The 15,000-nt window shown below is 38.6% G+C and overlaps 2 protein-coding genes across 2 annotated transcripts in view; both read right to left on the bottom strand.

The window, feature by feature from the left end:
• Positions 1–4,049: 4,049 nt before the first annotated feature.
• Positions 4,050–6,014, bottom strand: LOC121381071 (NF-kappa-B inhibitor alpha-like). The gene has a single exon (XM_041510161.1). It carries the CDS (start codon positions 5,561–5,563, stop codon positions 4,829–4,831), a length of 735 nt encoding a protein of 244 aa, XP_041366095.1. The 5' UTR covers positions 5,564–6,014; the 3' UTR covers positions 4,050–4,828.
• A 1,982-nt stretch (positions 6,015–7,996) lies between these two features.
• The window catches only part of LOC121382380 (Rieske domain-containing protein-like), a 15,633-nt gene continuing 8,629 nt past the window's right edge, over positions 7,997–15,000 (bottom strand). The window contains exons 2-3 of the mRNA XM_041511967.1: positions 12,039–12,209; positions 7,997–8,505 (exon numbers count right to left, since the gene is read on the bottom strand). Of these exons, the coding sequence (XP_041367901.1) occupies positions 8,279–8,505; positions 12,039–12,168 (357 nt within the window). The 5' untranslated portion in view covers positions 12,169–12,209 and the 3' untranslated portion in view covers positions 7,997–8,278. The remainder of the gene's footprint in view (positions 8,506–12,038; positions 12,210–15,000) is intronic.

Below are 15,000 nucleotides of genomic sequence, written 5' to 3'. Positions count from 1 at the left end.
GAGTGGGGGGGGGGGGGGGGGGGGGAAACCCGGCGGTTCAAAGAAAACCCGGCGGTTCGAAGAAACCGAAGAAACTGACAGGGGACACTCATGGAGGGGGGCAAAGCCGGTAGCTAAACCGGGGACGGTCCCTCCTACTATGACGCCCCCATCGACTCGAGTGCAGCCCACGCCCAGTCCAAAGCTGCATCTCCACCGGTTGTTGTTGAACAGGTAGCTGATACACAGAGGGACGCAAAAAAAAAGGAAGGTCACGGAAAAGGACCTGCCGAGACCCCAACCCAGTACTTAGGCGATCTACTGTGACAAGCTGCGATCCAAGGGGAGGCGATGATGAAGCCAGACATGGACAATGCAACTATCCATCGCGTTTCCAAGCTGGTCCTTCTTTGAGGAATACAAAATGATTCGAGAGTTCTGGTACACGGTAACTTCGGACTTCGGTAATCTCGGCCCGGTAATCTCGGCTTGGTAATCTAGGCCCATTGTTACTGGATGCATAAAAATACCACTGCTTTTATCAGTTACAAATACTAGGGGTATAAATAAAGCAAATAAAACTTGGGAAAATTAACCATTTTGTATATTTTTTATTTGTATCACATACATTTATGAACCATTTATAATATAATAAAACCTTTATAAATGAATGAATGTGCCATGGTAGGCCGTTTCTGTCAGATCAACAATTGTTATTGCTATTTTTAATGTCTATTGTATTGGTCCATTGATTCTGGAACATGCAGTTAGCAGCTGTAGTGCACTACGTGTCCCATCTACGTATTCTCCCCAGTACCTAAATATTTTCTTTTGTAGATCCCTGTATTTTTTTTTCTTGGTGGCGTTTCAGTTTGGATTCGCTAACTAAACGCACTTGCATATGAACCTGTTAGGCCTCTTCGAACAGCAGGGTCATCGGCGTATGGGGACTCTTTGATTTAGGGGGGCTGGAGGGGTTGATTTGCCCGAAATTTTACCCAGATAAAAACTGCCCGAATTTTCCCCACTGTTTTGCCCGAATGAGGGTGATTAGCATATAGAAAGAAAGAAAGAAAGAAAGAAAGAAAGAAAGAAATGTTTTATTTAACGACGCACTCAACACATTTTATTTACGGTTATATGGCGTCAGACATATGGTTAAGGACCACACATATTTTGAGAGGAAACCCGCTGTTTCCGATTAGCAGCAAGGGATCTTTTATTTGCGCTTCCCACAGGCAGGATAGCACAAACCATGGCCTTTGTTAAACCAGTTATGGATCACTGGTCGGTGCAAGTGGTTTACACCTACCCATTGAGCCTTGCGGGGCACTCACTCAGGGTTTGGAGTCGGTATCTGGATTAAAATTTCCATGCCTCGACTGGGATCAGAACTCAGTACCTACCAGCCTGTAGACCGATTGCCTAACCACGACGCCACTGAGGCAGGTAGCATATAGAATCGCATATGCGGGCGACCGCGTTTGTTCATTCTGTTATGCCACCCCTCGGCGTCGTTGTTAGTTCGGATGCTGAGTCCGTAGACACTTCATGATTGTGGTGGCCAAATAACGCTGGTTATCCAAGTTTTCCTGAAATATTCAAACAGCTATTACCGGGTCCGAAGTTACCCCTATTCGAGAGTTCTACATCCCTCTAGACGAGATCTTCACGAACGTCCGCGCCGATCACCCCATCACTACGCCATACATTCCCAGTCTGGAACTCGACGCGGTAAGACGTGTTTGTTTAGCTTGTGCACACTGCACGTGCTTTCACGGCTCGACTTGGGGATCCTTTACTTCGTTGTTTTTGTCAGCGAAGTGAAGTTTTCTACTGGGATGTATGCGGCCATTGGAACTGATTGAACGCTGGAACGCTTCTCGTTTTCTTTTTGACCACCCGATCTAATCTAGCGACCAAATTTAATGAGTAGAATTTTCTTTATTAATTATATTAATTAGAGATGCGCATCAAAATTTTAAAGGCCCACTATTTAATTTTTGGATTGTCCGCTTAAAATTGTCCGCTTAATTTTTTTCTGTCCTGGGACAAGTCCCTGGCTATCCAGAGACAGGCCCCGGGACGTTTGCCATGACTGGATCGAGCTACGGTTGGACACGGTGGGGGGAGGGGGTTGGGATGGTACGGTTTAAACACGCTCGTTGTGAATACAACTATGCTTTAGCTAAAGTTTGTACTTAAAACAAGAAGAGGCGTTCGAGACGGGCTCTGGACAGTTTAGAATAACCTCTAAATATAATATTAATAGGCAGAAAAAAAGAAAATTTATATAATTTGAAGCATTTAGGACGGTCTGAAAAATAAAGAAAAGAAAGAAGATAAAGAAGAGAGGATCAGATTATAATTTTGATGAGCAGCAAATGACCGTGTTTTTTAAAAATTATTTACATTAAGGGTGTGCATGATGATTGACAAGTTGCATGTACACTAACACCGTCAGCCACATGTGTCACTGTTGTCGTAGCCCAGTGGTAAAGCGCACGCCTGGTACGCGGTCGGGTCTACGATCGATCCCCGTCGGTGGGCCCATTCGACTATTTCTCGTCCCAGCCAGTGCACAACGACTGGTATATCAAAGGCCGTGGTATGTGCTATTCTGTCTGTGGGATGTTCAGTATACAAAATACCTTGCTACTAATGAAAAAATGTAGCGAGTTCCCTAAGACTATATATCAGAATTACTAAATGTTTGACATCCAGTAGCCCTATTTGCTTTAGTGGTGTCGTTAAACAAAACAAACTTTAACTATTGTCGTCTCCGGCATTTGATGGTCACTGTTATGTTCTTCAGATGACACAGTAAATGTTATTCTAGGCGCATTAATTCATTTATATCTATGTACCCATTAAAATGGCTCCACTTCAAGACAATTAAAAGAAAACGAAGAATGCTAATAAAAGTGTTTGATGTTATATTTTATTTATAATTTGTTTTACATCAAAATAAATTATACTACATTCACAAATTAAGATAACATACATGTGTATATGTAACGTCAGTACTGAGTGACATATGATTAATTGTAAATAAGATTAAAGCCCGCTCTCCTGAGCACACAAATGAACCATCATTAAACCTGTGAGTAGGTACTCAGTACTTAAGATATTAAAAGCGTTACGGCCAAGGGGTTAAGGACTGCGCTAGCGAAGACGGTCATATCATTTTGATCAGCTCCACCCATTAAAGAGACTGTCTAAGCGTGTGAATGTTGTAACATGCTCCGACTAAGAGAGCGTTACTGTCGACTTATCTTACATTTTCTTGTTTAAAATATATTAAATTTAGAATATCCAATCGGAATTATATCAGTATTTGTGAGGAATTTCTTCTCGTCCCAATATTTAAAACACAAAGTGTCAGTTTGCAGGATTTGAACCCACTACACAGATCTGCATGGTATTTGACAGCTCGCGACCTTATTCGCTCGGCCAATAGGGAGATCAACAAAACGGAAGCCCAATTAACCACACTATCTGTGTGGTCCTTAATCATATGTCTGACGCCATATGTCTGTAAATAAAATGTGTTGAGTGCGTCGTTAAATAAAACATTTCCTTCCTTAAACCGAGTGTTTGTCAACACATATATAGAGAGAGGAAACCCGCTGTCGCCACTTCATGGGCTACTCTTTTCGATTAGCAGCAAGGGATCTTTATATGCACCATCCCACAGGCAGGATAGTACATACCACGGCCTTTGTTACACCAGTTGTGGAGTACTGGCTGGAACACTCGGTTTAAAACCAATGTAACAGTTTGGTATGTTTGTAATAGCCTAAACTGGATTTTACAGAAATTTTTCCAATAAATTCGGAAATACAAACAGACATGTGCTAGGAAATAAAATGCAGATGAAGCTATTACAAACATTAGGTCAATGAAAAACGCCGAATATATACTAATATTCTAAACATTAAAATGCATTTAATTTTACTAGTTACAGGTGCTCTGTACGAAACATCTTATAAGTGTCAAGTCAAGACAGTCCGTTTAAAATAATTATTTCATGGTAATACAACTATTCAAATCAACAGTCAACAATGAACAAAGTTTAACAGTTCATATTACAAAATAAAAACATACCATTTTACAAAATCATATATGCAAATTTGCTAACAATCACTTAAAGTGTTGTTAACGTAAGTAATCTCATGTTGGTAAATTTACAGCTACAAAAATGGCTTGCTAGGACATCCTATTTTCAAAATAGGTGATTACAGTATAATGTACAAAAACAATAGGCCAATACAAACGAGTATCAATGACAAGTATTTCAAAACTAAAGGAATTTGGTAGAACACTAAAAATAAGAACAAGATTATGCACATGTATGATGGAAAATCCACGCTTCTTTTCAGACGTATATGTATAATGCGATAATAAGTGATGCTACGTTATATTTATGCACAATATGTGTACATGTATGCCATAAGATTGGTTCATTATGGAAATATATAACTCTGAACCATGTTCACCGTCTTGGGGATGAGGCTCCACCTCATCGCGTACATATATCTAACAATAACAACTTGCATCACTCACCTAGCTCCCCTGCGCGTGTTGTAACCTCACCGTGGTGCAGGGGTGTAACATTCTCTTTGAGAATGGCCAATACAGCACAAAATTGAAATTTAGAGTAAAAGTCAGTATCTATCTGTGATATTTGTGTTTTTGCACAGTTCTTTACACTGTTTTTATTTAAATCTTGAATTTTTGTATTGATGTTGATCATCACTTTATTTGTCTGCATTACCATAGTTTGACACCATTCATTCATTCACTCACCTAGCTAGACAGACCGTGTTTGTTTGTCGTCTCTCTTTTCTTAATCAGAATCCGTATCTATCACATCTTCCCAGAATGCGCCATGTTTCCTTAAAATGTCAACAATTTCAAAGAGGCCGCGACCATTGGCCAAACCCAATGCTGACATCCCTGCATACGTCACAGAGTTAATATCCTGTCGCTCATGCTGTAACAAATATTCCACCAATATTCTGTTTCCGGTGTCTGCTGCGTAATGTAAGATGGATCTACCGCTTTTGGCATCCCTCGAATTAATGTCAGCACCGTGTCGTAACAATTGGTCGATGGTGTAAAGGTCGGATGATTGTGCTGCCATATGTAAACACGTGTGTCCGTTGTAATTTCGTATTTCCAAGTTCTGGATATTATTTCCTTTTTCTGTATATGTGTCTTTTTTTAACAACAGCGTGTCAACGATTTCGTGGAAACTGTCCCGACAGGCTATATGAAGAGGTGTGTTTCCGTTTGAGTCCCTGACATCACGGCTCGCACCCGCATTGGTTAGAACTTTCACAATGTCTGCCTGTCTGGTTATGACCGCCAGGTGCAGGGGTGTCTGAGCAGCTTGGTTCGCCAGATTTAACCAGCGTGAACCACACGTCAACCTAGTCAACCACTCGCACAGTTTCACATCCTCCTGTATCACAGCGACGTGCAATATCGTGTCGCCGTCTTCATCAGCTTCAAACATGTTCTGATCTCTTTGACACGCAGTAATGTATAGATAATCCATACAGTTAGTTATAACCTCCATGACTCAGCAAAAACAGCAAAAACAAACCAAATTACGTATTGTATCGAACAGGTAGGTATAAGCTACAGAACGTGTTTCTCTGTCACAGTGCTATGCGATGTGTTCATTAATTGGTGATCCTTGCTAAGTTGTGATTTTATATACCATGTGAATGGAATAAACAGCATGAATGAGTAGTGAATCCCAACCTAGATGGTTCTACTATAAAAAGAGTCATGTGAACTACCCAAGATTCATTTACATAACTTGTGTACACACATGCGTCACTGATCGATTTACGTTGTTCCAGTATTGATAACTAGTCACTGTTGACTTTATCAAAGGGTAGCTCTGACGTCACTTGGCATCTATTCAAAATATTGTTTGCTTTAGATAGGTCTACAAGTAGACCGAAACCTAACAACCGATAGAAACATGCATGTTGTTAATTTCGACATTTCATAACTTTTAAAGTTTCATAACTTCGACATTATGTTGTGAAAGGGAATACGCTATCCCATTGGTTTTTACACTGTGGTGGGAGTGTGTCACTATGGGTACAGGAATATCGGTCAGGTTTACGCTACAAACAGTAATAGTGGACAAACCGGTTTTAGTTTTTTTTAAATTGTGTTTTCGGGCGTGGCGCAATAACATTTGTAGTGAGGGTCACGAGCTATTTAGAGGTACAGGGAATACTAAATATTTATCGGTAGATGACCTCACACGTGATATCCTTTCTCTGGGTGATTAATAATGTTTCGGATGTCAATTTTTCAGTTTTCTGTCGTTTTAAACGTCGTTTTATATATTGTGATAAAAATAAATTTGTAGTCATTAGACTGGGACTGAGGACCTTGTCCACAGATCCTATGTGTTTGATTATAGCTGTTAACGTTTAAACTAGTTTGTCTACAATGTAAGAAATCAAAGATTTGGTTTTTATCAATAATCTGTGATTGGTTTTGTTATAGTTAGCATTGTATCATTTTCTTCTTCTTCTTCTTTTTGTTGTTGTTGTTGTTGTGGTAGAGATGTATTTAATTTTTTTTGGTTTATTTAGTGTAAGACATTACACACTACCAATATAAAAGTACAATCATGTACATGTGATTATTTGCTGCTGGTAATAACTTGGTACTTGGTGATGCCTCGACCAGAAGCAGTCAGGCCCTTTATAAGGGCCCTATGGGCAACCTAAGAAGACACCACAGCATCATAGAGGTCTAAAATTAACGAGCTACTCTCGATTCACTAATATCAAAACCTATATTAGCTCGGCCATTTACCTTTCGACCGACCGTTCAAAATTGCGCCAAATTCCCTCAATCAAAATTGCGCACCCTTTTCTCTTTGGCATTTAACTGCTCCATTCAAATTCCATAGTACCACCACCACCCTACCCGCCTGCTACCGATTTGATCGGGCTGCTGGTGCTCCCTTGCACTTGCCAGTGCAGGCGGTCCCTCCTCTCCCCTCCCCCCACCTTTCCTGTCATGGACAGGCGTGCGCTACCACAGCTTGTTCTGAATGTGCACGTAAAACCCTATGACATGACATGACATGTGATTATCATACGATCCGTGAATTCGGGTCCGCGGTATACTACACTGAGCACAGAGCGTGACAGTCTCGTGACTAACATAAATATCGTCTTGTTTGTTTGCTTTCACAACTCTTATCGGTTCAAAGTACGGGACACGAGCGATCTATTTTAAAATGGTATACATGTGTATAATTGTGTTTGGAAATAATACAGACGCGGGTCCTGGGGAGGATAGCCTAAACTGGATTTTACCAAAAATCTTCCCAATAAATTCGTAAATACAAACAGACATGTGTTAGGAAATAAAATGTAATTAGAGCTATTAAAAACATTAGGTCAATGGAAAACGCCGAATATATACATATATATCACATATCATATAATATCTTACATTTTCAGTGCAATCAAGTTATGTGATATTTTTCAGATCACATACTTTAAGAATTTGATAACTTTGAAAATTAGATGCAAATTAGTTGAGGTCTCGGCACTAGGTTTATTGACATTTAAGCAAACGTACTTGGGTGACACTCCATGATTAACGTATGCATTCATAGTCATCAAATAAAAACATTTCAATGGCAATTTAACACTGAAAGCTGTCCAGCGTTGAGAAAACAAAAAAAGTTGAGCATAACTTTATTTTGTTGTAAGGCGATCCAAAATGACGTCATTCAAGTTTGACATCATTTCCATTCAAAAATACACCGCGCCACATATTCTTACGTCATTGAATATCTAGTAATGGCGGACTGGAATTAAAGTTGCGTGTACAGTTTACAAAAACGCGTTGTATTAAGATTATATGATAAAGAGATTATTACTTCGTGTGTTTCGGTATCGTCAATATCATATATTAGAAATAAAAATAATGTATTATAATGTAGCCTTAGTTTTATTAGTAGCAAGGGATATTTAAAATGCACCATCCCAGAGTCAGGATAGCACATACCACGGCCTTTGATACACCAGTCGTGGTGTACTGTTTGGAATGAGAAATTGTTCAATGGGCTCCAGACGTAGTCGTTCCTAAGCCGACAGCGCATCAGGCAAGCACTTTACCATTCACAAATCTTTTTCTAAATTGACATATATAGGTTTTCGAAAACTTGTACAAAGCAAATGCAGACTAGCCGACATACATCTGGTACGTTCACGTGGTCTTCTAGTATTTTCAGATGGTGGTCTTGTCAGAAATGTGTCTCCAGATTAAAATACGAGTCTGAAAACTTGTCAAAGCCTATCCACAGCGACTCGTCGGCAGCAACTCTGACTGGGTAGACGACGGCCTGTGTCCCGTGACCTTGAGGAAACACCGTGTCGCCGGTGTCAATGCGAAATCTCCAGCGGTGCCACGGACACCGGACACATAGTCCTGACGGAGAATCCTCGATATCGCCGAGGTGAAGCGGGCCTCCTGTAATAACAATAAAATAGCATATGGTTAAAATTTAAGTTTGCTTAGTTTAACGATAGCACTAGAGAACCTTGATTTATCAACCATCGGTCACTGGATGTCAAACATTTGATAATTTTGACTCGTGGTCTTCAGAGCAAACCCACTACATGTTTTCCAATAACAGCAAGGAATCGTTTATATGAACTTTCTCACAGATCTGACAGACAGCACATATCACGGCCTTTTGTGGCATTCGTTGGAACGTGGGGGAATCTAAAAATTTGTCCACCGAGGAGTTTCGATCCTTTGATCAAAGTACTTCCGGTAAGGCACATTAATGAAACACACAATGACGCATATAAACATACCATACCAAAAACTAATTTTCAGAAAGACAAAGAAAGATATGGTCAAACCATGTAAACAGTATATGATGCCGTAGTAAATCAACACGAAATGAGAGAGAGAGAGAGAGACAGACAGACAGACAGACAGAGACAGACAGAGACAGTCAGAGAGAGAGACAGTCAGTCAGAGAGAGAGGCAGTCAGTCAGAGAGAGACCGAGAGACAGAGAGAGAGAGAGAGAAACAAGAACATATATTTAATATGTCATACTAGTCGTTACAAAATTAATTAGTCGAAAATATTTGAAAACATTACAGCAAATGCTTATAGATCAACTTTATTAAAAATTCACGAGATACTCGAGGATGTTGCCACACCGGGCACCACGATGACAGGTAAACTATGTACATATGGATGTCAGTTACAGTAGTGACACGGACCACGTAAACCAAACTGTTAGATTCCCTTCTCTCCTAGCTCTCCAACCTTACGTCTTCCTAATAGATGCCTTATGCGCGGATATTACTCATTTCTCTATTGTTCAGTGATAACACGTTCGTTAAATTTCTGCGTCTCTTATATAATGTTGTCTTTTAAAGACGCAATACTTTCCAACTTTTCTATCGACTTCAGTAGCTGTGTAAGTGTGATCTAAATCAATTCCGGAACACGTATGACGAAACATAAACAAAGAGTTATTGGATATTAAATATAACCAAATTAAATAACTTTTTTCTTTCTTTCTTTTTTTTTTTTTTTTTTTTTTTTTTTTTTTTTTCTTTTCTTTTTTTTGTGAATTAAACATTTATAACGTTAGTATATATTACTTTTGCAAATATCGATTTCTTCCTTCTTTTGCATCCCCATTTCTATTTGGGCTTTTTAATTTGTTTTTCCTACTTTTGTTTTAGTTTTCTGGTCTCTGAGTCCATTTTAATTTATAATATAATCATGATATTGGCTAATATAATTTATGTACTATGACATAGTTTTATTTATATTTTTTTTGTTTTATCACGATACCACATTTATGCGGGAGCCCTGTTAAGGTTCAAACAAGAGGCACCCATGGAGAAGGTTCTTGCGGAAACATTGGCTCAAGATGACGAGGCATCAACCATGAAGGTCTCGTATTAGTTGGCTATTAATGAGTTGCCCAAATCTAATTTTGCCAGTACTTTAGAACGTTTGGACTCGTTAGGACTAGATCTGTCAATGCAATTGAACAAAGCAAAACATGATAACTGTGTGTAATACCGGCCTCGGTGGCGTCGTGGTTAGGCCATCGGTCTACAGGCTGGTAGGTATTGGGTTCGGATCCCAGTCGAGGTATGGGATTTTTAATCCAGATACCGACTCCAAACCCTGAGTGAGTGCTCCGCAAGGCTCAATGGGTACGTGTAAACTACTTGCATTGACCAGTGATCTATAACTGGTTCAACAAAGGCCATGGTTTGTGCTATCCTGCCTGTGGGAAGCGCAAATAAAAGATCCCTTGCTGCTAATTGGAAAGAGTAGCCCATGAAGTGGCGACAGCGGGTTTCCTCTCAAAATCTGTGTGGTCCTTAACCATATATCTGACGCCATATAACCGTAAATAAAATGTGTTGAGTGCGTCGTTAAATAAAACATTTCTTTCTTTCTTTACTATGTGTAACTGACTATCAGTTTTGTATTTATGATGCAATTTTGAACCAGAGTGTTAATGATGTTAACAATTATTTTTTTTTTTTTTTTTTTTTTGGGGGGGGGGGGGGGGGGGGGGGGGGGGGGGTCATTAATGCTTGATGAAAGCACCGATAGAGCCAACAAAAAACGTCTGTAAATGTATTGTACTATTTTAAAGAGTTTGGTGTTTACTCTGATTTTGTAGCAAATATCCAAATTACAACTGAAACTGCAGATGCAGAGACTATTTATTCATCAGTTATTTCTGATTTGGCAGACAATGGAATTAATATCAGTCGATTAATTGGTCTAAGTACTGATGGAGCCAGTGTAATGACTGGTAGACACAATGGAGTTGTTAAAAAGTTTCAAAATCAAAATTCACAAGTAGCAGGGGTCCACACTGCTGTGCTTTGGCAAGGCCGCAAGCAGCTCAGTTTGTTTCTGACATAAAACAATATGCAAGGACATTGTCACATTATCAAATATTTTTATTATTTTGCTGGATCTGAACAGAGGTGCAATAAACTTCGAGATATTCAATTACTGCTAGGTTTGCCTCAGTTGAAATATGCCGAACTTCATTCTGTAAGGTGGCTAAGCTTGGAAAGAGTTGTAATGGTGATCTATAGAGCATATCCTGCTCTCTGTGTAGCACTGTGTAGCTCAAAACAGAACGCAACAGCCAAAGGATTGTTGCACGAAGTTTAACAGGACAAATCTGTTATTTGACGTTTTACCAATTTTATCCAAACTGTTGTAGCTATCACTGTAGAAGCCTTATCAGACTTAAAAGAAAACAAGGGTATCTTTGTAAAAAAAAAAAAAAAAATGACCAGTTTTTAAAAACAAAAGAAGGAAAAACTTTCGATGTCAGATCTGCAGAATGTAAAGTAAGTGTAAAAAAAAGAGTTTATACAGGAAAATCTAAAATGCAAAGATGATCTTAGTGATGAAAGTGAAACTGATTCTCAAGGTTAGAGAAAACTTGCATGACTGGTTTGTTTTTCATCAGTTTGTAATACCACATGAATTATAACTATATCAAGTAACATGTATTTCACTGTGTACATGTATGTATTACTGGTGCTTATTTCATTAAAACTTATTAAAATTTATTATTTAGCAATTTTGGGGTTGAACGTTCACTTCTACCATTTTTTGTCAAACGTCTCACATTTTTTTCTGGGAAGGGAGAAGTCACTTTTACTTTTACAATCCTAGATTAGGACCTGCTATGTACACAATGTTGACTGCCCACCCTTTCGGTCAACTTGTGTCTATAGATGGATTTTAATTATATATTGTGGAATTTAGATTAGTGAAGGTACAAATAACCGGTATCCAGAAACTGAAATTTATTCAGTTATGGACGTGACAAAATTAATCCCGAACCATTTTTGCAACGTCTGGATCGGTGCGTCAAAACTGTAGTTTTGATCTGGACATCGTATAAAATTATTTCAGTTTATTCCTATGCCTCAGTAACAAAACTAAATGACTAAGTATTACTATACCATGCTCGGGTGAACATACCCGCGTGAGGACACTTGTCTTTAACGGCGTACACATCGGTTCCATGGCGGAAGACCGCTATCTGTTCTTCGTTACACAGCACTGGTGTCCCGCTACCATTACGCTTCCCACTCTTTCGAGTTAGGGTCATTTTCTTACATTGGTGACCAGGACTAGCCCAGTTGTACAAATCTGAAACAAAACGTAATTAAAATTTATTCAAAGACGTTGTAACGCTAAACTGATGATAATTGTTCATTGTCGGTTGATTTCTTGGGAGATTAGCTACATTTTGCTCTTCAAAAATCTGGATGATTATAACGACGATGAATATAATGATGATGATGACTTCAATGACGACGACGATGACAACAACAACGACGACGATGATGATGATGATGATGATATCATTATGATCACCTTCTCTTAGGCGTTAGCTTCAGCACGCTATTTTGAGAACAAAGTTCGGCAGCGGAGACTAGGGGTTGTTTTTTGGGTGGGTTTTTTTTTTGGGGGGGGTTTGTTTGGGGGGGGGGGATTGGGGGGTTCCCTCGCGAAAAACCGCTATGGACGTTTCTGCCTCACAGACTACTACTAATAATATTTGATACACAGGTTAATACACACCACAGTGTTTAATACTCAATTTTGGAGCACTGTTATTCTTTATGGAATTAAACTATCACTAAAAGTGTAGCATTTTACTGAAGACAATATAAATATAGTAGCATAATAATAAAGTTGTAATTAAAAAAATTACCTTTTAGTTTCAAATTTGGAACCTGCATAAATAGTTTCTCCTTCATGTCGATATATATCCAGGTACTTCAAACCTATCCACTTGTTACGAGCATGTATATAACAGATGTGAAAAATGACAATTGTTCCCTCTACAAAACATCCGTTTGTTTACCTCTAGGCTAACTGGTTGCTATTTGTCTATTGTTGTCGTGACACATACCATTGTTTCTAAATACTGTTGGTTTTGTCTTCAAAAAGCGCCGTGTCAAAAAGAAGTGGCCTTAACAAGCTGGTATTGTTACGTACTCCTGCATCGTTACGGTCATCTGCGCTAATGAAACATACGGGTTGTGTTATTGTTGCTGTTGCTGTTGTTCACGTTGCTGTTCTTGTTGCTGCTGTTGTTGTTGTTGTTGTTAGGTTTTATAACGAGTTCTAAACAGTATGTTTGATGAAAATATTTACAAATATACAAATATATAGCAACGCAAAAAATATAAAATGTAAGTTTGGTTTAGAGAATGTAAACAAATAAAAGTAATTGTATAATTATTTATTTTAAAAAAAAATACATAATGAACGAAAGAAAAAATAGATGAAAAAATAAACAAACAAATTAATAATTAAAAAAGAAAGAACGTAATTAGAATAATAGTTTCATGCGAACAAACGACGTATTACACGGAGTGGGAGACACGTGTAGCTGAATAACTTTGTTCGTGAAGTAGAGGTCACATTCACTCTAGTGGTGTCGTTAAACAAAACAAACGAAATGTATCATTCAAGAAAAGACACACCACATACACATACATACATGTATATATTTGTGTGTAGACAGATATATTGATAGACAAATACATATACATATGGAGAGACATACAGACAGAGAAACAGACAGACATACGGATGGATCGATGGGTCGATGGACGGACGGACCGACGGATGCACGGACGGATGGATGGGCTGGCAGGCAGGTAGGTAGGTAGGTAGTTAGACATACAAACAGACTAGGTAGCTAGACAGACAGACAGACAGACAGAAAGAGAGACAGACATAAAACTAGATATTATGTGACTGTAAAGTGTGTTATAGATTACATGAAAACTCCAAGCTTACCAAGCAGAACTAGATTTCCATCTCGTGAACAGTTCTACTAAGGGAAGTAATTCTGATGAGTATCAAGTTCAGCTTACAAGAGTTAATTTCTCATGTTGACTCCTATGTTTCTTCGTAGCATTCGTTAATTCATTTCATTCATTTCAACTTATTTTCGTGCTTACCTGTATATCCAATTAATGTTCAAGCACGCTGTTCTGGGCACACACGAACCCAGCCATATGTCTAATGGCTTAACGACGACATCACCGAGGCCGGTGTCTAGGTAGCACAGATTTAAATAATATATAATAATAACCCAAAGCATTTGTGATAATATTGCCCCTGCGCGTGCTGTAACCTCACCGTGGTGCAGGGGTGTAACATTCTCTTTGAGAATGGCCAATACAGCACACAATTGAAGTTTTGAGTAAAAGTCAGTACCTATCTGTGATATTTGTATTTTTGTACAGTTCTTTACACTGTTTTTATTTAAATCTTGAATTTGTATATTGATGTTGATCATCACTTTATTTGTTTGCATTACCATAGTTTGACACCCAATAGCCGATGTATTTTTCGTGCTGGGGTGTCGTTAAACATTCATTCATTCATTCATTCATTCATTTGTGATAATATTGTGAGCACCTAGTCCAAACTAATAGTATTAAAAATAAAAGCAAATGTAGCAGAGATATTTGGATCAACATTTTCTTTTTGAAAACGTGCACGTAGAATTTACCCCTACTCTCCCTCCTCTCAACAAATAGATACCGTTGGAAGTTCATGAAAATACTGATCATTAACGATTGTTTGTTATTTATTTTTGTTTCAGTGGAGTGTGAACAAAACAAACAACAACAAAAATCAGCGAAACAAACAGGAAAGACAAAAAACTTTTTTGAAATATGTATTAGTAAATGATGTTATTATTGGTGAGTTGAGCTTGTAATTTAATGAGCATGTCTTTTGACAAAATTTATCAATATCCCATTCAGCATTTTAACCATAATACCGGCCTCGGTGGCGTAGTGGTTAGGCCATCGGTCTACAGTCTGGTAGGTACTGGGTTCGGATCCCATTCGAGGTATGGGATTTTTAATCCAGATACCGACTCCAAACACTGAGTGAGTGCTCTGCAAGGCTC

The sequence above is a fragment of the Gigantopelta aegis genome, chromosome 9 (genome assembly GCF_016097555.1).
Source record: "Gigantopelta aegis isolate Gae_Host chromosome 9, Gae_host_genome, whole genome shotgun sequence".
In the NCBI taxonomy this organism is placed as follows: Eukaryota; Metazoa; Mollusca; class Gastropoda; order Neomphalida; family Peltospiridae; genus Gigantopelta; species Gigantopelta aegis.
The sequence above is the reverse complement of the archived record's forward strand: the minus strand, read 5'-3'. Positions and strand labels throughout refer to the sequence as shown.